The 25,158-nt window shown below is 44.0% G+C and overlaps 1 protein-coding gene across 5 annotated transcripts in view; it reads left to right on the top strand.

The window, feature by feature from the left end:
- The window catches only part of LOC110077963 (TLC domain-containing protein 4-B), a 30,401-nt gene extending 18,848 nt beyond the window's left edge, over positions 1 to 11,553 (top strand). For 4 of the 5 annotated variants that reach the window (XM_078386642.1, XM_072991593.2, XM_072991594.2 and 1 more), the window contains 3 exons: positions 112 to 206; positions 2,572 to 2,645; positions 5,078 to 9,149. In XM_078386642.1, coding sequence (XP_078242768.1) covers positions 112 to 206; positions 2,572 to 2,645; positions 5,078 to 5,369 — 461 coding nt within the window. In that variant the 3' untranslated portion in view covers positions 5,370 to 9,149. Of the gene's footprint in view, positions 1 to 111; positions 207 to 2,571; positions 2,646 to 5,077; positions 9,150 to 10,641 lie in introns of those variants that run through there. The other variant, XM_072991595.2, reaches the window with a different exon arrangement.
- Positions 11,554 to 25,158: the final 13,605 nt, after the last annotated feature.

Here is a 25,158-nt window from a genome sequence, read left to right as displayed (position 1 = left end):
AAATCAGGGCCTATGTTTCTCCCACCTTCTGTTTGAAGCCCGTTTCCTACCTGTACTTCTCTTAGTAAACCTTCCTTGTGTGTGTATGTGTGTGTTGTGTTTGAATCCTAGATCTGTTGCTGCTATTACGCTACTGGAGAACACTGGGCGATTCCCTTTTCGTTTGCCACCACTTGGCGGCGCTATACGCTTATGGATACGTGTTGGTTAGTTCCAGAGTCCTTTTAGTCGCTGTTGGGGTGGGTTTGGGTGGGGAGACAAACTTTCCTTCATTCTCCATTCTCTTGTACAAAAATAAATAAATAAATCTCCATGCTTCACCCAACTCTGCCTTCACTCTGCTGCTCTTCTTCTCTAGCTGTCAATGCCACATGGCCTCTGCCCCCTTCTAAGCCACAGAAACTGGTTCAATCCGAACAAAAGTACACAAGGCCTGAAATAGGGAGAGACCAGTGAACGTTCCCCTATTCTTCCCCCTCCTTCACAGCCTAATAGAGAGGGTTAGAAATGTAGTTTCTCTGTATGTGAGAGCTTGTGCTTCTCTTTTCGTTTGGACCCTCTAAGAACAAGCCGCTCTAAAGAAGAACATGGCCACTTAGAAGAACAGCCTGTCAGAAGAAAATGACCTAGCAGAGGTGGATGTCTTCTTCCATCCATGATCCCAATCCCTTTGTGACATGGTGCACAGTTCCCCCGTTTTCTCTACCAGAAATAAGGAACTGACAGGTTTCTCTTAAAGTGGAAATCCTTCGTGGGTCTCTCTGTTGTTAAGTGGGCAGGGAGGAGCTGGGCCTGCCATGGCGTGTCCAGCTCAGTCATGGCTTCCTTGAGTGGCCCCTGAGGGAAGGAAGATCGAGTCAGATGTCTTTCCTGAGCTATACAGTAGGCACAAGAAGCACCTGCCTTCCCTATATTTTTTTCACCATTTTCATCCACAAAGCAAGCAAGCCAAAAAAAAAAAAAAAGGGGGGGGCAGGAAGAGGTGTTTGGGCGTCCAGTTTGGATTTGTATGATGGCATGAGAGGCCTTAGCAGGTCTCCAGTGCAAATAAAACAAAACAAAACAAAACAAACTATCCTCTCTAAGAGCAGAAATAAGGCCTTAAAATAAAATAATTTTTAATAAAAACATTTTAATTATGGCTCTTGGGTGGCTTTGAGGACTACACCGTGGCTCACCCCAAACCTGCTTGGAAGTTGAAGCGGAGCTTGTGTCTGAGTAAGCAGAGCTTGAGGTAGTTTGGAACACAGATTTCAACACTATTTCTCATGACATTTTTCTTCCCTTTAATATCTCTTTCAACATACACTTGAAGATGCCTCGCAACATCTTGGTGCAGATTTCCTTGTCCCTTCTGGCTCTTATTTCTCTTCTTCAGGCTCTAAAAATCATGAAATCCCCTTTGCTTATTTTCCTCTGCAGAGATATACAGCCCAGCCTGCACTCACTCATAACCTTTGGGATCCACGAATCCTCCCACCCCAGGATATTTCTGAAAGAATCAACTACTCCTTTCAAGGGGGTGGTGTGAAGGAGTTGGTTCTGCCAGATTAAGTACAGATGAGGTATTTGCTTGCAGAGTTTGGGGGGGGGGAATTACCATTTTGCCTGACAAAGAGTTCTGCATTGACTTGGAAGTTTTGTCTGCTCTGACACATTTCAGTATTTGACCTCCATATTTAATAGGGTTCACCCCAATTTTAAACTGCTATGAAAGCATTGAGTTGCCATTAAGAGCCAGCAACAAATGTGATTGCAACAGCTATGTACACGTTCCTTAAAAGTCTTTAATTGTGAGAAAGAGAAAACTAGGACTGTGGAATGTGGCAAATTTGCCTTGTTATTCGCGATGGAGGGAAGAAGCATTGGTTCATTTTCATATGATCCTGTGCTACTTTCAGATTTTAAAAAAATCTAATCAGCAGAATTGGAATTAGGTCAATACTTCCTGTCCTCACTCTGATTTGGCTTTTCCATCACATGTTTGACCTGACTAACCTCAAAATATTTCCTTCATGATCCTGTATTGGCCGGGATCACATCAGAAAGAGATTGCTGGGGTTTTTATATTGGTAGTAAAGCTGCGCATTAAAGGGGGGGGGGAGACAATTAAACAGATGGTAAGCAACCCAGTAAAATGGTAAGTGAGGTGAGGCTAGAGATTGTGAAACTTTGCTACTTAGAGCTACTCTTTTTCTTGAAATGTTTTGTTAGTGAAAAGTTCAGCATATCAAAAGAATAAATACTATAGAGGAAGTTTCCTTGCTCTGCACCTCCTGGCATGATTTTGTATGAGCCAGTCACACTATTCTGAACAATCAAGCAATCAAGGATGCCCAAAGGTGTGGATGGCATGGAGTGGGTCTGGCTGGGTTGGCACTCTGCTCTGTTGCTCTCTAACAACGCTTGGCTTGGCTTTCCTGCTGGTGGGAGGAGGGGAGGTTGAGGGCATTCGGCTCAGCATCTCAGAGGTGCCTTAAAGTCTTCTGCCACTGGAAGGAGCAAGACCTATGGCACCGTCGTGGAAGCAGCCAATCTAGAAACTTAGGCCTTCCCTTTCTCTCCCCGCAGAGTCGTGGGGTGTTGCCCTACTTTGCCAACTTCCGTCTGATCTCAGAGCTCTCGACACCCTTTGTGAACCTGAGGTGAGTAAAGCAAACATTACAAGTTCACAGGACCTGGCTCAAGAACCTGTGTACGCCAGTTGATACAGGGGCCCCAATAACCCAATTTTGGGAGGGGGCAGCTTGGAATGGGGGGGGGGAACTGCAGGTATGGTAGCCCTGAGGACTAGAAATTTGAGAAGTCCTAAAAATGAAATCAATACGCTATGGATTTTGCATTAATGAACTGATGAAGTCTCAGAACGGTGTTATGCTGTAAACTACCTTATGTCCTACAAGGCAGGATGTACAAGTAGTAGTTCTAGAGTTACTATGGAAAGCCATAATAAACTTGCAGTAGGGGGACGTGGTGGTGCTGCGGGCTAAACCGCAGAAGCCTGTGCTGCAGGGTCAGAAGACCAAGCAGTCGTAAGATCGAATCCATGCGACAGAGTGAGCGCCCGTTGCTTGTCCCAGCTCCTGCCAACCTAGCCGTTCGAAAGCATGTAAAAATGTGAGTAGATCAATAGGGACCACCTCGGTGGGAAGGTTACAGCGTTCCGTGTCTAAGTTGCACTGGCCATGTGACCACGGAAGATTGTCTTTGGACAAAACGCTGGCTCTATGGCTTGGAAACGGGGATGAGCACCGCCCCCTAGAGTCGAACACAACTGGACAAAAATTGTCAAGGGGAACCTTCACCTTCACCTTCAGTGTTATTATACTGGAATATCTGTAAGAAATATGATCTATCAGTGGCTAAAAACTGGTGGGATCATAAAACTTAAAAAGTTGTTGAAAACGGAGAAGTCAAAATATTATGAGACTTTTGAATTTAAACCTGTAAAACATCTGGCTCACAAACTACCTGATTTAATAATTATTGAAAGGAACATAAGGACATAAGAAGAGGCCTGCTGGTTCAGGCCAAGGACCCATCTAGTCCAGCTTCCTGTATCTCACAGTGGCCCCACCAGAAGCAGGTCTGGGTAGGAGATGTGGCAATACCTGCGGAGGTTAGAATAGACAAGAATGAATTTGAAAAGATTGCCAAATACAAAGACTTACAAACTGAGATTGAGCAGTTATGGTAATAGAAGACTAAAATGTTCCGGTTGCCACTAGACCTTTCGGTGTACAGTGGTGCCTCGACTCACAAATGTCCTGACTTACGACCAGCTCTGGCTATGGGGGGGGGGGTTGTGGGTTTTTTCCCCAGTCCCATAGCATTCCATTGGGGCTGGCTGTGGTTTGTTTGTTTGTTTGTTTGTTTTGGTTGGTGTTTTCTTTTTTGGTGTGTTTGTTTTTCGGCCCCAATGCGTTCCTATGGGGCTTGCAGTGTTTTATTTTTATTTTATTGGGGGGGAACAGATTACGTAATGGGGTTTCAATGTATTTCAATGGGAAATGGTGCTTCGACTTACGACCATTTTGAGTTACGCCCATCTTCTGGAACAGATTATGATCATAAGTTGAGGCACCACTGTATAAGGTTGACTATTTTATGTTCAATCCCCTTTTAATGAGATGTAGCATGGAATTGGCCTTCTTCACTGCCGCCACACACTGGTTTGACCCTTTCATCGAGCTGCCACCAGCACACCAAGATCTGTTTCCTGATCCATCACAGACACAACTCAGAACCCATCAGCTAATAACTAAAGTTTTATACTGAAATGCATTTACCATTTTGCTGCCCATTCTCCTAGTTTGAAGAGAACCTTCTGGAGCTCTTCACAACCCCTTCTGGTCTTCACCACCCTAGAAAAGTTTTGTGTCATCTGCAAACTTGGCCACCTCACTCCTTATCCGTGTCTCCAGGTCATTTATGAACAGGTTGAAAAGCACCGGTCCCAGGACACATACCTGGGGCACATCGCTCTTCACCTCTCTCATTGACACCTACCCGCTGTTTCCTGGTTCTCAACCAATTCTCAGCCCATAAGAGGACCTGCTCTCTTATCCCTGGAGTGTGGGGTTTTCTCAGCAGCCTTAGGGGAGGGACTACATCAAACGCCTTCTGAAAATCCAGATAGACAATATCTGCTGGTCCGCCCACTTCCACATACCTGTTGACCTTTTCAAAGAATTCTAAAAGGTTTGTGAGGCAAGACTGACCCTGACAGAAGCCGTACTGATCTTCCCTCAGCTTTGATGTGTTTATTGGATCAGAGGTGTTTAAATTCCTAGATTCCTCTGCGTCAAATGGGTCTCTGGTTTACAGGCAACATGGGGCTTCTGTTTAATGAAGAATATAGGGAGCAAATGCTTGAATCCATGACAGCAGCCCTAGTTCAAATGCAGTTTGTTGAGAACCTGCTGAGAAAAGGGGATGTGTCTTTACCTATTGCAGATATCGCAGTTAAGGATCTGGAATGATTGTGTGGCTTACTTTCCTGGCATTGCCTTTCATAGGCAGTGTCTGGGTCTTCTTAGCTGCATTTCTTCATCTGTGCTATTTTTTGTTGCCTCAGGTGGTTCCTGGACACAGCTGGCTGGCCACGTTCTTCCCACCTGGTCTTGGCCAACGGCCTGGCCATGACAGTAGTCTTCTTCCTGGTGCGTATTGCCGTCATCCCCAGCTATTACAGACAGGTATACTCCTGGTATGGAACTCCTGAGTATGAGCGCTTGGGCTTGGGTGTGCAGTTGGCCTGGATTGGGCCCAGCCTGGCCTTGGAAGTGCTCAACGTGGTTTGGATGTACCGCATAATCTGTGGCTTCTATCGAGCCTTCTGCCGGTCTAAGGTACGGAAAGCACCATGAAGAAAAACAAGTGACGGTGAACTTGGTCAGGAACCTAAGAGACCTAAATCCTCACAGACAAACCTAGACACACCCTTCTAATTCCCTTAGAAGCCAGTAGCTATAGGACCTGCTCGTGACCCTCCCTATGGGCCAGGGAACTCTGGACCCTCACAAACAGGGTATTTGAATTTGCCTTCCAAATGAAAGGAAGATGTGTGCTGTCCTGACAAGAATCAGCAACTGTTATCCTGGAGAGAGACATCTGTCCACCGTCTGGAGAAGGGCTCTCAGTGGCATTTGACACAGTTGGAGGTGTGTGTGCCCACCACAGGAATGTTATTTGGCCTACACTGGAAAATGAGAAGAGCGATACAGCTGGGTCAACCGTAGCCTGGTCTTTATGCCTCAGCTGAGGCTGCTCAGGACAGATGGGATGGGACTCAGTAGATGACCTTGAATCGAGTGACAGGAGTTCAATCTGTAAGTTATCAGCTGGAGCAGTGGGCATTGTTGCCTCGTAGTAGTAGTAGCGGGGCCTGGCTCCCTTGAAAAAATGCTTTGGAGGAAGGACAGTAGCAAATAAATGGGATTCCCATGGGAGCCATTCTGTCAAAGGACTCCTGGGCCCTGTTTAAAAGTTTGTTGGGAGGGAAGCTGGAAGAGAGTGAAGGGATGGAGAACAAAAATATGTCCAGGGATACATCACAGCTGCAGAAGTACTGGGCCCCATCAGTGGGGAGTGTTCCAAGACTATCACTGGCATTGGAACAACTATACTGAATTACTGGGGAATCATTGGAAAAAGATGATTCACCTCTGCCAAGTCTGGTTGGAACTTCTCATTAGCTTCCCTATTTTAACTCGGGGGGGGGGGGACCCAGACCTTCTTGACTATGCATGCTTTTGTTCTGAAAGTTCAGAGGCAGAAAACTAGCTATAGGTTTGAAGCAAGCTATGAAGTTCCCAAGGGATGGGTCAATCCCATTTCACAATAACTTGAAATAGTATTACCTGTCACTTTAGGATCTCAACATTTCTTCCTCTGATGACACTTGTCTTATAGGAAAATTCCCCCCTTGCACTAAATCTTAATATTTTATTGTCAGATAATGCAGACCCTCTGACTCCTAGCTTATGCACCCAGTACTTACATCAAATGCAGTGCAGTGGATTATAGTGTCCCATTCCTACACCATTTTTCAAAACTTGTTTTGATGTATTGGTTGTTTTTAAAGACTCTCAAGGGCCTGAGCATTTGTCCTGTGCACTTATGAAAGCAGTCAGGTAGGCCTTTTAAAAAGACACGGAGACATGCAGTGGAACTCCCTCTCCATTCCACCTTCCCATGTCTTTCCCCACCTGCTTTTCAAACATAGTCTTATTCCCTGGGTCTTCCGCCTCTTCAGCCCTGCTGAGGACCACTCCAACAAATGACAAAAAGACCACAAGCACTGGTACAGCTCTTTCCTGAAGCACACCAATTCCTCTTGGGTCTGCTAATAGTGACAACCCCCAATAGGGTTAATTAAGGACGAAAAAAGCTTAGGGACACTAACCTCAATGCATATGCATCCTTACATGTATGCTTGTTTTATTTATTTCCCCTCCCTGCCCTTCTTCCATGTTTGCTCTTGTATTTTCATCTGTAAAGGTAAAGGCTTTGATTCCTTTCATTAGAACCTATGCTTCTAACAAAATTAACACATTTCCTAGTTGTACAAGCATTCCCAAATTCCCCGAGGCATTGTTGATTTAATTCATAGAGTTTGCACCTGTTCCAAACAAAACCTTATAATCTAATAATTTGCTGCAAGATCAAATAACTTCTTTGGTTTTCAGGTTTACTGAACGGTGTGAAATGTTACAATTTAGTTTCAACTAGCATTTCCCAACTTTCAGCAGAGACAAAAGATTTCACAGCTCTTTCTCACTCTCCTTCTGCCATGTTCACCGTGTGCCCAAGGTAACTCATGGTCACTGCTGCTGGCCATAGCCAGCACCAGTGGTTGACGCCATGTGCATATTGCAGCCCATGGCCTGAGCACCTCCCCACCCCATGTTTGGATGAGGCACTCGTTCTTGCTCAGCCCTCTGGTTGCTGCTGGAAATATGTGCTATTCTTCTCTGTGGTAAGGAATTCATCCTGCAAAGTGGCAGAAAGATGCTGCCAAGGGAATGGCATGGTGAGATTTCAATCTTGTGACTTTCTTTCATTGAACTGAGGGAGCGCACTACATCTGTGCGGCCTAGACAGGGAAGAACTGCAAGGGTTTTATGGCCAGTCTATACAGATAACCCATCATTTGGAAAGTTCTAGCTGTGACCGTCCTACCAGTTGTCATTCCCTGCACTGATGCTGCACTCCATCCCGTGACCACCACAAATATTACAGTGCTGTAAATGCTTCCCTTGCTTGGGTAAGTTACTGTATATGGATCATAATTCCCCAAGCCCTGTTCAGCACGGAAGGTGTGCTGTATATTGGCAGGTGTAGCCTCCCAAAGTAACTTGTCCGACCTCTGGTACCAGGCCAGCGGATATTGGGTGCTGTGCATTACTGGGAGAAGCAACTGGCAGTAGAGATGTACATCAACCTTCTGTCTCTTTTAAGGCCTGAGCCCCAAAATGTGCCTCTAGTTGCACGCTGCACTCGCTTTCCTCCTATTACACCGCAGCTCTGCATTCTGCTCCTGCAAACCTCAGGGAGACAACTTTGCTGTGGAACGCCAGCCAGTTCAGCCAAGGAAGTTCAGCGAATGGAATGGAGCCATCTGTCTCGGAGTGTTGCACTGAACTGATATAACTGTGAAATGCATTTTTGTACCCTTTTGTCTCAGCTGCCCTCATTACAGGAGATGATTGCTCCCATTTCACAGGCAGCAAACCAAGGGCAGGGAGGAGGGAACGAGACTGATCCAGAGTCACTATTGAGGAAATGGGTGCAAATATGTACAGTATTAGGTTCCATTCCCACAGCTCAACATTTAGCTTTTGTGAAACTTTATACATTTTGCCCCCTGATATCAGATTACCAAAATTACTTGGAGTGGTGTATCTTTCCTCTATATGCCAATTATTTTCTGTAACTCTGGCCTCTAGTAATTCCACAGTTCGGAAATGCTCTGTTTTTTTTTAATGACAACTTCTAGAACTCTTAAAGTAACAGCCTTAAAATAGAGTACTTTGAGTAATTCAGTCTTAAAACAAACCCTGTCAGATAAGATAATTATTCCACTACTGCACCATCAAAACTAAAAGCTAAAGCCTGCCAGGCAATTCAGCTTTAGAAGCCCCATGGAAGTGAATCCCCACTGATTTTAGTGAGGCTTAAACATGAGAATGTTCTGGTGGATAATCATTCCTCTGAATCAAAGAAACTGACTAAGTATCTTAGGGCACATTTGAATAAATAGTTATCCACTTTTTAAGTTTATTTCTTAAATCTTTACAAATCTACCTGGATGCTGGGAGAGTGAGCTATAATTTTTAGGAGCTGCCAGTAAGAACTTTCTCCCCTAACTATGTGCCTTAAAAGACTTTCCCAAGTACCCAGCACTGCCTTAACAGTCTGAAAAGCACCTTTGGTTAGGTAGAAGGAGGCACTTGACAGTTTATATCATTCTTTTCTTAACAAATATACATCACATATACTGTAGAAATTAAAATGTTGACTTTTTTTCTCTGCATTTGAGAATGGTTTAATCTTCCCTGATTAAGTGTTTGTAATTTTTTAATTTCCATTTATTAACAACTGGAATTGAAGAATGTTAATATAATAAATGTGATTAATTTATTCAATTTTATTCCCTTCTCTTCATTATTGTCTCTGTCCTTGTACATCTCTGTGGTGCTTCCAGCTGTGTGAGCGGATACACTGACAGAGAAGCATGCATTGCACCAAATATGGACAACTGGACCTTGAAAGCCTCTTTCTGATAGATTTCTCTGAATCTTCACTCTTGGAATTTTCAACATGCACCCAGTTGTAATCAGCTATGGATAGATCCTGTCCATGCTAAATTAAGAGAAAAGCCCAGCTTCATAATGACTCCAGGACAAAAAAATGAATACAAATGTGCTGCTGCTGATAAAACAGCTGGCACACTACATAGGATCAATAAAATTATCTCCTCCCCCCCTTCTCACACAGAAGAACTACACTGGAAGGCTTGATGTTATTTTTTATGTGGACTACAACTCTCATAGCTCATTAACCAGCATGGCCAGTAGGAATGCTCACTAGGGAAGTTTAGGGGCCCATAACCCAAAAAAGCAGCAAGAAAAGAGGAATATCAAATAAGAGGTGAATTGATTCAATAAGGAAAGCAAAAGGCTTGAATTTACAAGAACTGAACAGAGCTGTTATGGGTAGATGAAGGCATCCAACGCTCTACATCATTCTGTTCTGAAGAAATGTATGGCACACATACAAGTGATAGAAATTCTTTTCCAGTAAATTCTTTTCATGCCCTCGCCAAAGCAAGTTAGCTTCTGACCAGTCCATACATGAGCTCTTCCACCATCTAATGCCCTTGCCTGAGTTTTCAATAGAAAGAATCTTGCAGCAACTTTACATTGGGAACTTTTACACCACTTATTACCCGAAAAAGGCTTTTATAAGCTGTTGGTAACATGATTGTTTATATCCCAGAGGTAAGAAATCAGTTGAATGTTGTAGTAATGTGTAGAATTTCAGAACCATCTCTAAGCAACAGGCCTAACCTGGCTTCCTGCCCAGTGAGAAGCCTCTAGACTTTGGGAGCTTCTCAGTTTCTTGAGCAAATGAGATGGGGTGGGCAGCTGACGGAGTGCAAGTGAGTTCAGAAATTTTAGGTGGCCATACAGTGCATGGCCTGGTGAAAAGGTGACAGTGTCCCAAACAAAAAATGGGCTGTATGCTAGCAAGACACGTTACCCCATCGGAGAATAATAGGCCAACGTGTTAAACTGGCTGGTTTTTACAGGCTAGTTTTATGCGAGAGCAGCCAACAAAGTCTTTGAATGATAGACAGACTTAACTCGAGAAAGAGAGAATTATAGTATTTTTAAGACACTTCTTGAGAGGTCAGAGTGCTCTGTGTGCATAATAAATGTCTCAGCTTTTAAGGCACTAGGAGGGTCTCTCTGTTTTTTTCTGCAACAGACTAAGGTGGGACGAAAGATGCACTGTAACAGTTCTGTGCCTACATTAGCTATTTCCAGAGGATTTCATCCTGAAATCACCCATTTTCATTTGTGAATTTTTGCAATGTGTTCTGATGCCATCCTCCTCACCCTCATCTCTGTACAGCCTTCCTGCATTTGCCGAACTCTTCCTCCATCCTCCACCATCATTCCCCACATCACCGTTTTTGGAAAAGCTGAAGTGGATGCACACTGTCTTTTGGTTGCTGTTAGCAGTAAATTACCATCAGAAGCAAAGAAAACTATCATACCTTCTTCAGGTAATAAATGGTGCAAAAGCTCTTAAAGTAGGGTGGCTGCCAAGTCTTGAGTCTTCTCCTCAAGACTCAGGCAAAGGCACCAGACAGCGGAAGAACTCATGTAGGGACTGGTGGTGAGCTGCTTGTTTTGGTGAGGATATTGAGAAGCTGTAAAATTGTAAGAGCATGGAGCAGTTTTTATCATTTTCCCTTCAATAACGAATCTGAAGGGAAAGCAGAATAAACAGAGGAGCATTATAAATGGAAGCCCCACAATGTTCCACAAAAGAGACCTCCGTTGCAGAGTCACAACTTCATCTGGAAGTATCTTTAACCGAGCTGAGAAGGCATTAAACCTTCAGACAGGATACGAATAAAAGATTCCTTAGTCAAGGGCAGTACGAAACATGTTCTCTAGGTTGGGTGGAGTCCACACAAGGATTTTGCGCCACCTGACAGACCAACAAGTTTTATCTGGAATAAGCTGTAGTGGACTCTAGCCCACGTTTTAGGTACACCTGATGCCAGATAAAACATGTTTGTCTTAGTTGTTTGAGCTGCAATAGACCAACATGGCCACCCCCTCAGAACTTGATACTTTCATAAAACTATGATGGAGGTGGGCAATGGGCAACCTGGGGGCTTTATGCAGCCCCACCCTTTTTTGTGGGCCACTGGATCCTTCTCCCCCCACCTTTTTGGCAAAAAACCAAACAAATCCTAAGGCGGCAAATTTCTCTTATATCAGTATACCCCCCCCTCCAAAAAAAAAAACAAAACCATATCTCAAGGGGTCTATGAAACCAGAAGTGGACATCTCCCCATTTCAGGTTTCATTTGGGAAGATGCTCACCCATTTGGGGGCAGAAAAGTGGCCTCTAGCTCCTACAGGCTGCCCACTCCTGAAACGTAGGGAGCTGCCTTATGCCGAGAGTCAGGATGATTGACCATTAGCTAGACTGAGATAATCACCTTGGACAGTGGAAAACCTTGATTAGTGCACTTCTGGCATTATTCACACAGCTAGCTGAGGAGTTGCCCAGACAGCTGTAGTGAAGAGGACAACACCAGCACCACCCTCCTCCTTCTCCCCCTTTTCCTCTTCTTCTCACCTGGTGAGTGTTGTGACAGCACTTCTGCCTCAGGAGTCTGGAAGGGTTGCACTGGTGCTGCTGAGGATCAGAATATTGGTCCACCCAGCCCAGGACTGGCAGTGACTGGCAGTGGAACTCCATAGTTTGGGCCAAGATGCTTTCCTAGCCCTACCCGGAGAAGAAACCTAGGACCATCTACCTGCAAACCATGTGCTACAGGCCAGTCCTTCCCATAGACGGACACAGACTGAAGAGTGGAATAAATCATCCTGAAGCGGCAAGGCAGTTGGGTTATCCCTGACATCCTGACCGTGGCACCAGTCTCTTCCACCCACTGTGCCCTGGTAGTGCATTTGATTTATCATCTGAATGGCAGATTTTGCCCCTCTCATCTGTAGCTTAGTTCAACCCAGCCAACTCAGCACTGCAACCTGTCCTGTGCACCATTCATGGGCAACACTGTTATGAGGGCCAATTTGTCTGCCTGCGCCCTCAGGAGTGCAGAAGAATACAATATAATCATCCTGTAGGTTCCCTTTCCTTGCATGGGAGATCCTTAAGTGATGATCTCAGTCCTTGTTCATCTCCAACAATGAGCCACGGACGCCACATAGTTTTGAAATGCTAGGCATCAGTCATGTAGCCCTGCCAAGAGAGATGCTGCAGTAGCACCCCAGTAGCAATTTTGTTCCTTGCTCTAGGAAGCGACACGTAACATACACACACACCACACGAAGGCTGTTTACCAAGCTAGTGGGATGCTGATGTCAGCCTAGGCACCAGGGTTCTATAAATGGAAATGTTCATTCTTAGTAAAGATACAGTGCGGGGGGGGGGGGGGGAGAGCTCTGATTCAGCCGCCACATATCCCAGCCTCACATCATCAGCAAAAATTAAGCTCCCAGCCTCTCCCTCAGGAATTGATGAGTCCCAGTGTGCCAAATGACACAGTAAGCTTTGAGTTCTACTGGAGTGAACTATTATTATTATTAATATAACATGGGTAGCTTCAAGACAGACCAGGCACTGACAACGAAAATCACCTAGAAACACAGAACTAATGTTCAACTGTCTCCTTACCACCCGACAGTCCTCCCTAAATGGTATTAGTATCTGTCCAGAAACTCTAGAATAATTTTTTGCTGGCTCTCAGAGTGAAAATCAGTTAGGTCATAATGGAGCCTGAGTTCTTCTGCATACAAAGCATGCATTCCGGTGCCTGTGATGTGGGTCCTCAAACCATATCCCTAAAACAGCTTTCAAAGTACAGCACATGAGATGTTTAAGGAGTGGCAGTGCTCAATTGCTACTTCAGCTTCCTCTTCTCCCAAAAGACAATCTATACTCCTCCAGGCAAATGTGAAGTACAAAAGGAGGGGATAGGATTGCAGATGGATATTGACAAACAAGTAGTCAATGAGTATCTTACTACTTTTAATAGGCTCCAAACCCCGGGGCCGGATGAACTGCCTCCAAGAATATTAAAGGAACTGGCTGAAGAACTCACAGAATCACTATTATTTTCTTGAAATCATGGAGGATGGGTGAAGTGCCAGATGATCAGAGAAAGGCTAATGTTGTCCAAATCTTTAAAGAGGGCAAACAAGAGGAATCAGGAAACTACAGACCAGTAGTCTGACATCAATCCCAGGGGAAATTCTGGAGCAGTTTATGAAGGAGCCACTCTGCAAGCATCTTGAAAACAAAGTAGTAATCACTAAAATCTAACATGGATTTGTCAAGAACAAATCTTGCCAGATTAATCTTATCTCATTGTTTGATTGGATAACCTGGTAGACAGTGGGAGTGATGTATATGTAATATATCTTGATTTCAGCAAAGCTTTTGACAAAGTGCCCCGTGATATTCTGATTAGCAAGCTAACTAGGTGTGGACTGGACAGAACTGTCAGGTGGATAGACAGTTGGCTACAGAATAATACTCTGAGAGTGCGTATCAATGGCTCCTCAAACTGGAAGGTAAAAAGTGGAGTACAGTGGCGTCTTGACTTGAGAACTTAATCCGTATTGGAAGGCGGTTCTCAAGTCAAAAAGTTCTCAAGTCAAATCTGCATTTCCCATAGGAATGCATTGAAAACCATTTGATCCGTATCTGCTCTTTTCCGTCCATAGAAACTAATGGGAAGCTGCTATTCCGCCTTTGACCACTAGAGGGGGATATTTTGTTTCTTTTTTTCTTAGGTCAAGAAAGGTTCAGGGAAGGCAGGGAAAATACAGTCCAGGCAGTACCAGGCAGTCCGAAGACTGTCTCCCAATCCACTCTCTAAACGCTGGGAGGAGTGAGGAAGCAAACAGGCACCCTTTTCACTGGCCAACAGTTAACTGAAAGTTCAAATTTTGCACTTTCCCTGCCTCCCTTGTGGTTTTTTTTCAGTTCTTAACTCAAATCTAAGTACTTAAGTCAAGTCAATATTTTCCTATGAGAGTGGTTCTTAAGTCAAAATGTTCTTAACTCAAGCCGTTCTTAAGTCAAGACCCCACTGTACCACAAGGCTCAGTCCTGGGCCTGGTGCTCTTCAACATTTTTATTAATGACTTGGATGAGGGAGTGCAGGGAATATTTATCAAATTTGCAGATGACACAAAATTGGGTGGAATAGCTAATACCTTAGAAGGCAGGAACAACATTAAAAAAGATCTTAATAGACTTGAGCAACAGAATGAAATTTAACAGGGATAAGTCCAAAGTTCTACACTTGTGGTGGGGAGGTGGCAAATGCACAGTTATAAGATGGGGGGTACCTGGCCCAGTAATATTATGAATGAGAAAGATCCTGGAGTTGTACATCAACAAATCTAGGAATATGAGCCAACAGTACAATGCTGGTGCAAAAAAGGCAAATGCTATTTTAGGATGCATTAACAGTAGTTGTCTCCCAATCCCATGATGTACTAGTTCCCCTCTATTCAGCACTGGTTAGGCATAATCTAGAGTACTGCGTATAGTTTGTTGATGTCAGCAAACTGGAACAAGTTCAGAGGAGGGCAACAAGGATGATCAGGGAACTGGAAACCAAGCCCTATGAGGAAAGACTGAAAGAACTCAGCATGTTTAGCCTTGAGAAAAGAAGACTGGGGGGGGGGGGGGAGATATAATAAGCACTTTTCAAATACTTGAAAGGTAATCACACAAAGGAGGGCCAGGATCTGTTCTCAAACATCTCAGAGTGCAGGACACATAATAATGGGCTCAAGCTACAGGAAGCTAAATTCAGAATGAATATTAGGGAAAAAACTCTTTAATTGTTAGAGCAGTGCAACAGTGGAACCAATTAATTACCTTGGGAGGCAGTGAGTGCTCCAACACTGGAGTGATTCAACAGAAATTTAGAGAACTATCTGGTAGATATCCTTCGATTTCTATTCCTGCATTGAGCTGCAGATTGGACACTCAACTATTCTATGATTCTGTGATTCTATTTACACACTATGAATCCATGAGCAAGATATTAAAACATATTTAACATTATAACAGAGTAGACTATGTCTAGATGGGCGGCATATAAATGCAATAAATAAATTAATAAATAAATAAAAATTAACACATATGACACAATCCTCTTTTAGGCTGCCTGAAAGGACACCTCAGCTGAAAAAGCACAGAGTATAAGCCAACCAGAGTTAAGTGATACGAATGTGCCACCATTCCTGGCAGCCCTGACGGACCCATGACCAGTCTGACTGTCATATGGCCTTGTCTTCTTTACATGGAGATGACAGGGAAAGAATCTGGAGCTGAAAGTTGCTTTTTATATTTCCATGGGGAAAGTTGTGGTTATTACCCTATTGAGATTTCTGTTTTCACTTTTACACGGCACAGAGACCTTATAAACTCTCTCTCACACACACAAACACAAACTTACCCAGACCTAATCCCCACTGTGTCCTATATATACAACTGCACTATAAATGTATCATAAAGTGGCAACTAATTGAGAAAACCAGTGACACGTTGTGGGTCACAGTGTTCAACTGGGTTTTGGAGAGACATACTGAAATCCTTGCCACACCATTAAATTCATTGGGTGATTTTAAGTCAGTTACTCTCATCAACTGATCTACGCTGCTGGTGTGGTAAGGACACAGTGGGGAAAAGGATATATGCCATCCTAAAGATAAGTGGTATATAAATGTAATTATTCATTAAATTAAAGATGTAGTCTCATAATGTGACAGCCCTGTTAAGAGCCAGGTTGAAGGTAATTCAGGCAACACATACTGGGGCAGAGAGGCAGGTCAACATCATCTCATCAAGGTATTGGAGAACAGATGTGTGAGTGCCCAAGAGACTGTCCTGCACTCCATAAGCTAGTGTGTGCGGCCCTCTGATGAGGGGAGGATGCTATCCTAGAGTTAGATTTGAAGTACTATATTTTTCTTTGCCCTACATGACAAATGGGCAGCCCTCCCTTTATATAATGTCTTCATTCTCTAAGGGGTAAAGACATATTGGGGAAGAGTTATGCTCTTCTCTAAGCTTACCTTTGTATGTGTCTTTGATTACCTGTTATCTGCATGCATCTCAAATTACTTTGGTTTGTCTCTTAAAAGAAGTAATTTCAGTATCTTATCCTACAAAGCTACATCTACAGAAATTTCCTTTTCAGCACAACTGTCACCAGTCCAGAAGTCTCTCTTCTTTTGCATTTGGCTAACCTAATCGAAAACTCCATTGCACTCCAAACACATAGGAGAAAATAAATTATGACTATTGATGAGCAAAGATAAGTGCAATGTTCTTAATAGATGTCCTAGCAAAGTTCTTTATCAGCAATGCTGACTCCAAAACTTTATTGGGACACATGCATGTCTGTGAGCTACAAAGCTTAAGTACCTCTCAGTCTTGCTTCTAGGGCTTTTGAAAATGAAATGATTGGCATCATTTAGTACTGACCTAAAGTAACTTTATTTCACAGCTATATTGACCCCCTTCCCCAAATTCAAGGGTTGCCAGGCATGAATGTGCCATCTCCAGTCTAATGGCCTATAGTTCCCAGGTTCTCTAGGCAGGGAGAGAGAGAGATCATGGGACAAGTGATGCTGGAGGAGGTAAAAGTTGGACTTTTGGATGTGTAGCATGACTCAAAAACATGAGTACCACCTCTATTAATTCCCAGTTGGCACCATGGCTCACTGGTACAACAACACTAAAGGGATTGTATGTGTGTTGTGGCTATGAATCTTCAGCAAACCAAAAAGACAAGGCCAAGATGAAGGGACTAGAAAGGGAGCCGGTGCATGCAAGCCACTTACTGGCTGCCCAAAAATAATGTTTCTCTATCTTTTCATGGTACTATATAAGGTGGGTTTTATTTGGATTTAGGGGATGCCTTTTTCCACAATCACTTAGCCGAGAAGTACTTTCATTTTCCTAACCTTCATTCACCCTTCCTCTGTGGCATCGCAAAGGCCTGCTGCCTAATGTCCAGTTTTGGCCCTGAATCACATTGAATGGGGCGTTGACCTAGCAGCACTACCCCTTCCACCTTTTCAGATATCTGGGTCTCTACAGACCCCACAGCAGCACGGTGAAGCTGATACAGTAATCTGGAATCACTTCTTTATGTTGTAGTGATGGCTGTGGGTCATCAAGACTCAAATGAAGCTTGATCAGTTCATACAATGAGAAGATTCAAGTAGCCTAATCTGCTCCAGGGAATGGATAGTGTTTTGGGGACCTGAACCTCATATTAGATATTAGAATGAGTTCATCTCCTTCTGCTTTTCCTTGTTAAGCATACAGAATGTCTAGGACTGGTTCAAGACCTCCTGTTGCCTGAAGCGAGGGACAAGAAGACATTCCTCCCCAGTTCCGGACACAGAAGCTGACTGGACTTCTAATAGAAACTTACCTTAGTTGTGTTGAATAAACAAAATTTTTTGCCTCACCTGAAGATAGCTGACCAGTTCAGGTTTAGGATAGGCCATGTGACACATAGCGTGTTAAACATTGTGATATTATCACAATAAGTACCCAGAACCTTGATGCCATGTACAAATATTTGTCATGTTATAACTCCTTCTCTTATGTCTGATGAGGTGGACTTGTCCACAAAAGCTCATATACTGTATATGACAACATGTGGATCTTTACAACAGCTCTGCTACATGGACTTTCATTTTGCAGTCACTACCAGACTATGTAGGTGAAAACAAAATAAGAATAAAGAGGGGGAAAAAAGACAACATGTGGTGGCACTTTAAAGACTAGTCCCCCCTGAGAATCTTGGAGGCATCTGGTGTGTAGTATTTCCCATTTGTGACATTCCTCAATGTTCCTTCCGGCACTTACCTTTACAAGATCTGGCAAGCTTCAAGGCTGATGACCATACCAAGAACTGTCCTCCCTCATACAGCCAAGCGTCTAGCCACAATAGTACATACTTTGCTTAAGGGATATATATTCCATCAACCAAACCTTTTTCTTTTCCCAGGGCAGCTCAAAGTGTCAATGTTACATATAAAAAGGAACAATTCTCCTGCACCTTTCATACTCACGTAGAAGACATTTGGCCAGACATAGCTTGTCATGCACATGACAGCTGCTGGAATGTCCCCTCCCACTCAGTTATTAAAGGTACAGGAGTCTTGTCTACCTTTCAATTAATCCCCCTTAGAGAGTGACAGGAGAAGGACTGGACTGTAGCATTGAGAGAAGATCGCCAAATTACACTTTTATTGCTACCTTCTATAATGGGAGGCACAAGCAGGCTTACAAAATGGCAAAGGCACAGTCAGGAACTGCATCAAGATCAGCATGAGGAACCTGGGTCTGAACTGCCATTTTAATTACCAACAACACCTCCATTCAGTTTAGATTCAGCTGCCCAGCTCAGACATGGAAGGCCTTGGCAGGGATGTTCTGGCGGCTGACCAAACATGTCTATGTTGTCATGACAAGAGGTGCTCACTATTGTGTATGGTCTGCTAGGAGGGCAGGGCCTGTGAGAGGAAGAGAAGGGAGCACTTTCATTCAGGGCAATCTTAGGGCTTGTGATAGGCACAGCTGAGATCTGCTTTGCCTTCTCAGACTCAGTCCGGGGCCTATATAACTGATTAGTAGCTGGTGGAAATTGTTAAATAAAATTATTTATGCTCCTATTAATTTCTCATCAGTGTTGCTATGTGTTTTAGCAGGTTGTAACAAACAACTGATTCTGGGGGCAGCTGGTGCACACTGCTATTTCTCACACTCACACAGTAGTTAGATAAGAATGTCTAATCAAAATCTGTTGCTAAAAGGGGCCGTTTTCTTTCATCTAGGGCCTAGGCACTGCTTTAAAATGGCACTGTGGTGCGATAATTTTTAATTAATTATCATAAGAATAAAGTTAACTGAACATAAGGTAAAGGTAAAGGTTCCCCTTGACATTTTCAGTCCAGTCGTGTCCGACTCTAGGGGGCGGCGCTCATCCCGCTTTTCAAGCCGTAGAGCCAGCGCTTGTCCGAAGACAGTTTCCGTTGTCACATGGCCAGCATGACTAGGGAACGCCGTTTTACCTATTTATCTACTCGCATTTACATGCTTTCGAACTGCTAGGTTGGCAAGGAGCTGGGACAAAGTGACGGGAGCTCACTCTGTCGCGAGGATTCGATCTTACGACTGCTGGTCTTTTAACCCTGCAGCACAGAGCCTTCTGCGGTTTAGCCCGCAGCGCCACCACATCCCTATTAACTGAACATACATTACACCAAAAGAGTCACACACAAAAGTGTGTGGGGAAAAATAAAGTATTAGAAGGCATCTATATTTCTGCCACCTGTTAACTATCTTTACTGAGCAACCCAGAAAGAAAATTTGAGTTCAAGATTAGCAACTAATTTTAAGTCATATGAAAAACTCTTCAAACAAATTAGGAAGGAGGAATGGAGATTTTAGCAATAGTATCCACTATGATATGAGTCTGAAGTTGTAATTCCCCTCTCCAAGAAGCGATAGCAGGGTGTGGATGTCTGCAGATGTTTAAAGAAGAAATGGTCCACACAGCTATGCCTATAGGATAGCACATAACTGGCTCCACAGGATTGGCAGCCCATGCTAGCTAAAAGTATTTGCTCTTTTTAGATATGTGTAGAAAACCATAATCTGAACCCATATGGCAATTCCTTTCTATTATATCTCCAGAAACAACCCTAGGAGAACCAGTAAGATTTGTCATTGGTTACAAAGTGCACAGGGCTACCCAAAGTGCTCAAGTTGTGGCTTTATAAGAAGAACAAGATAGCACTTCTTCCTCCTTTTCCCTATTTCTAAGTGCATTACTCTCCTCCACTCACAGTCACAATACTCCACAAAACCATGGAATGCCACCGAGAGAAATAGTTCCTGAGGACTCAGTGGATGAAATCTGGTTTCCACAGATGTGCCATGTAAGTCTGGTCAGACCATCAGCTGCAGTGTTTTGTGTGTGTGTGTTTTTAAATAAAACATTTCCAATATGCCTTCCACAAAAAGGTCCCTAGGCCTCAAGATCCTTTGCATCGTGGGGAGATCATTGGGGCCCCTTGGGAAAAGGGGTGAGTTTAATTTCCAAAAACTGCTGCTGGTAAAGCCTCAGCGGTAGCAGCAATTTTTGGAAATTGAAGACTCACCCCTTCCCTTTTCCTCATTATGAAAAGGACCACATGGGAGCCTCAAGAGGAGAAACTGGAAATTTTTTATTAAAAATAAAGCCACCGCTGATTACGCCATCAGATTTGCCCAGCATAAATTGTGCTCTTGGATTTCAGCCAGTGCATCTTTGAAGGGTAGCACCAGATGGTCTTCAAATTACATTAAGATTACTTTTTGCCACTATGCCCTTTCAAGCTATTCACAAGCGCCATTGGCATTATGAAAACAGATTGATACAATTAAAAGTCCAAACCAGAGAGTGAATGGTGCTGAGGTATGGGCAGGCAGCACCAGTTCTTTATCAAACCTGCCCTATCAACAGTCACGGGACAGAGGACACACTCAGTCCCATTTTCTAGTTTGCGGGCATTGGGAAGTTCCCACATTTCTCCATCACAACAAAAAAGATGACCAGTTGGACATGGTGATATTTCAGAGCTGAGATTAAAGTATGGAGGCTCTGTGAGGGAAAGACAGACTAAGAGTCTCGTGCCCAGGTAAAACCAAAAGCTGTGAGGAAGTGTGCATCCATTTGTCCGAGGAAGAGGACACTTGTGAATTCCTCATGAGCGAGTGATTCCAGTAGCCAACTGGCTGTGTGTTTGTGTTCATGTGTGATCACGTCAAAACTGTCTTATAGAGACCTTAACAGGACTATAAAGGTAATTGAGATGTTTACGGAGCAGTTTTACCAGTGCCACCCCCAAGGAAGTCCCTATGGCCCTGTAAAATTTGAACCCAGGTCCCCCGAGTCCTATTCCATCACTCTATCCACTACACAACTCTGGGTATCCCACTGGCTAGTATGCCCGAAAAGTTTATTTTGCTATCAGTCGTGCAATTTTTTTATCTGTTTATGGTATAACCTGTTCAACACCCGTGAATTAATAAATAAACCTTGAATTGCTGATAATTGTAGGCAGAAGGTCAGAAAGAACTGAGACCCACCTCAAGGAAGGTGACAACAAGCAGTCTGTGCAAAATGGAGCCCGGTGGGCCTTCGCTCATGAAAAAAGATTATTTCCCTAGCCCTGAGAGGGCTAATTCCCCCAGAATGCCCCATTATATTTTGCTACTTTAGACAAAGGGTCCCCCCGCACCTCCCTCCATGTACCGCCCCAGTCTGCCTAAGTGTCGGGGGGGGCCTCCTCATGCCAAAAGCCAGGCCAGATTGTAGGCAGGAAATAGTCCCCCTCCCATAAGCCCAGTGAGAGGCTGACAAACAGACTGACTTCCATGTCCCTTTTTCTATGGTTAAATAAACAGCCAGTGAGCCTGAAGAGTATTAATAGGGGTGGTGGTGGAAGAGGGAAACGTCACCACTGGCACGCTCAGCCTCTTAGGTGGCACCTACCTGAGGCTTGTTTACAAGGGACAAACCTAAACAACATGCTCCCCTAGGTTTTCATGGGCCGGGAGCCCCAGGCATTCTCAAAGGCCCCGTTTTCGTTGGTACTTTCCCATATAAAGCCTGAAAATGTGCACCACTTGGCTTAAGGCAAACATGTTTATAAAAGTGCTGTGGAACCTGGCACCAGCACAGGCTCTCGCGCTCCCTCCCCGTTTCCCCCCCCCCGTTCATTCCGGCCTGCACGGCCTCACTGGCCCACTGCTGCCTGCTCTGCTTCTGATTGTTACCAGATTTATGGACAGCTAAGGAAAAGGGGCAGGGGAAAAAAAGAAAAAAAAAACAGAAAAGCAAAGCAAGTGAGGAAGGATGCTGGACTTATAAGGCAAGTAAAGAGTAGAACTCAATTTACAACAGCCAGGAGTCCGGCTCATTAGTTATACCAGTGCAGAGATAAATTAAAGCTAACACTCCACACCCTGCCTCAGATGCCTGCCAGAATCCTTTAGATTTGCCGAGTTAAAAAACCTCTGTTCAACAGTTCTGAGAGGGGTTCTAAGCTAGGAGTGAAGCAAGACCCGGGAAGCCAAATGTGTTTTATTTTCCTCCTCCAGGCAGGGAGCTGGGCAAGTGATCGTTCATGTTGCCCTTACTTCTACCCCGGGTTCTGAGTGAGAGGCATTGACATTGTACCAGGACTCCTAAATGGCATTACCACTCTGACTCTAGTAAAGGAGGATTGATCTCTACAGTGGAGCAAGCAAACGGCTAAGGACTTTAGTGTTCCCAAGAACTCCATGTGGTTAGAGCAAAAAGCCTGGCTTTGGGGGAAAGCAAAAAGCCCAACCTTAGGGAAAAACAGCACCTACTAATGGTTGCTCTAATCATGCAACATTCCAAAAGGCCTAAGCAGAGTTTGGCCCAGCCGCACAAGGTCAGGACTGGCCTAAGACTTTTTTTTTTGCCTAAGACTGAACAGCAAATAGCATACACATTCACCCAAATCAAGATGAACAGTACCTTGACAGGGTTATACTATTATAATTATATAAACTATACAAGTGCCTCTCCTCATCTTTCGCCGTTAAATGAAAAAATTACATGATTTAAAAACCTCCTCCTCTTCGATGACACCTAAAACCTGCTGCCTGAGGCAGCTGCTTTACTCTCCTGGTCATGGTAAGGTTGGCTCTATAAAGTATCACTGATGGCAGGACGGTTTCTAGGGAAACTAATGAAGGGGCAGGCAGACAGTCCAACAGGTATACCTGAAGATCTCTTTCAGTGTTAAAGTCTGTGGTAGGGGCTTAGTGTCCTTTATTCTGGGATGCTTCAGCATCCTTTGAAACATTGCAGTGGGTTCTGAGGTTGCTTCTTGAGGCAGCCCAGTGCACTCTCAGCCAGCCCTACCAATAACTTCTGGCTGGAAACAGTAAGTGCTGTTTTAGGATCTAAAGAAAAGATTGGGGCATGTTAATCCACAAGTGGGAATTATTTCTATCAATTAGAGATGCACAAAATGTGCAAGCTTTTGAGTTCCATAGAATTGCTTATCAGGCTAGATTATTTTAAAATGTGTATACTGTATGTGTATGTAACAGGGACGTGGTGGAGCTGCAGGTTAAACCGCAAGCTTCTGGGCTGCAAGGTTGGAAGATCAGCAGTTCAAATCCACGCAACGGAGTGAGCTCCGGTCGCTTGTCCCAGTTCCTGCCAACCTGACAGATCGAAAGCATGTAAAAATGCGAGTAGATAAATAGATACCACCATGGTGGGAAGGTAACAGCGTTCCATGTCTAAGTCACACTGGCCACGTGACCACGGAAACTGTCTATTGACAAACACTGGCTCTACGACTTGGAAACAGGGATGAGTACTGCCCCCTAGAGTAGGACACGACTAGACAATGGGGAACCTTTACCTTATATGTGTGTGTAGAAATCTAATTTCAAGACCAGTTGTTTCAAATTATCATACAAAGTGAGAACAGTGCATTTGATCCTAACAAATTTATTTCCTTTCTGTGGATTTTGTACTTTTCTTTTGACTCGATTCCTACATGGAGCCTCTTTTGTTTTAGTATGCTGTGCTAAGCTGGGGACATGTCTGTATAGATATTTGCAGATCTATAGCTGCTCTGGGTACTTCCAGTGGCATAGCAAGTACTGCAATCATTTATTTTTATTTCTATTATTTTCCTCTGGCCAAAGGGATGATGCTTTTCACTGATGCCATAGCAGAGGGATGGCAACTTGTGGCCCACAACCTCTCTTTAACCTCCTGCAGCACAAGGTAACATAGGTGTTTTCTTCAATTAATAAAAGCATGCATAGCAGGTTTCTGTCATAGGTTTACAACTACAGATGGGCATGACCTGCTGGTTTGGCAGTTCGTGATTATTTGTTTCTTTGTTGAACAGCTGTTTGGTGCTTCAAAGCCCTGCCTCCTCCAGCATGCGCCCACTCGGAGATAGCGGCTTGGCTTCCCTGCCCCACTGTCACGTTCACAGGGGTTTCAAGAGGAAAGTCCGATAAGCCAGTCCAATATCAGAAGTTCAGAGAATGCAGAGCCGATATCAAAATGCCAAAGCCAAATCACAAACCATAATCCGAGGTCAGGGTCCAAACTCAAATCACACAACGTAGTCCAGGGTCAGAGTCCAAAGCCAAAAGTCCAAATAACAAGGTTCAAGGTAGTCAGGAGCATGGATGCAAGCCAGATATTTGACTTCTTGCTTCCAGGAGCTTCCCAGCCATCTGGGAGCTGCTTATATAGTAAAACAGTCATTGAACTGCTGGAAGCCTTTTCATCCTGTCAATACTCAGGGCTAGCTGACCTGATGTTTCTGTGGGCAGCCTTCAGGTGATCCTCTGACCTTTGCACCATAAGTCTTTGCCAAAGTCTAGCCCTTACCCTGGCTACTGGGGGAGGAGAATCTGGTGGCAATTCAGCTGTCTGTGCTTCTAATCGCTCAGCATTCTCCTCAGCTGTAGTTAACCCTTCAGGTTCCAGATCTTCAGCTGAACTCACAGCACCTGCCTCCTCTAGGCGCCCATCAGAGGAAACTGGTTTAAAGCACCAAACACCTGTTCGGTCAATAAACAAACCAGTACAAACCACCAAACTGGAAGTTCGTGCCCATCTCTATAACAGAAAAACATGCAGCTGGTGTCACAGTTTACATCAGCAAAATCCTGTTACGTGTCATCAAGTCTTATCTGACTTATAGTGACCCTAATCAGGTTTTTAGGGTGGGTAGACATTTATGATTTTACCAGTACACCACCCTCTCCCTCTGAAAGCTGTAG

Source organism: Pogona vitticeps, chromosome 2 (assembly GCF_051106095.1).
Source record: "Pogona vitticeps strain Pit_001003342236 chromosome 2, PviZW2.1, whole genome shotgun sequence".
Classification (NCBI taxonomy): Eukaryota; Metazoa; Chordata; class Lepidosauria; order Squamata; family Agamidae; genus Pogona; species Pogona vitticeps.
The sequence above is the reverse complement of the archived record's forward strand: the minus strand, read 5'-3'. Positions and strand labels throughout refer to the sequence as shown.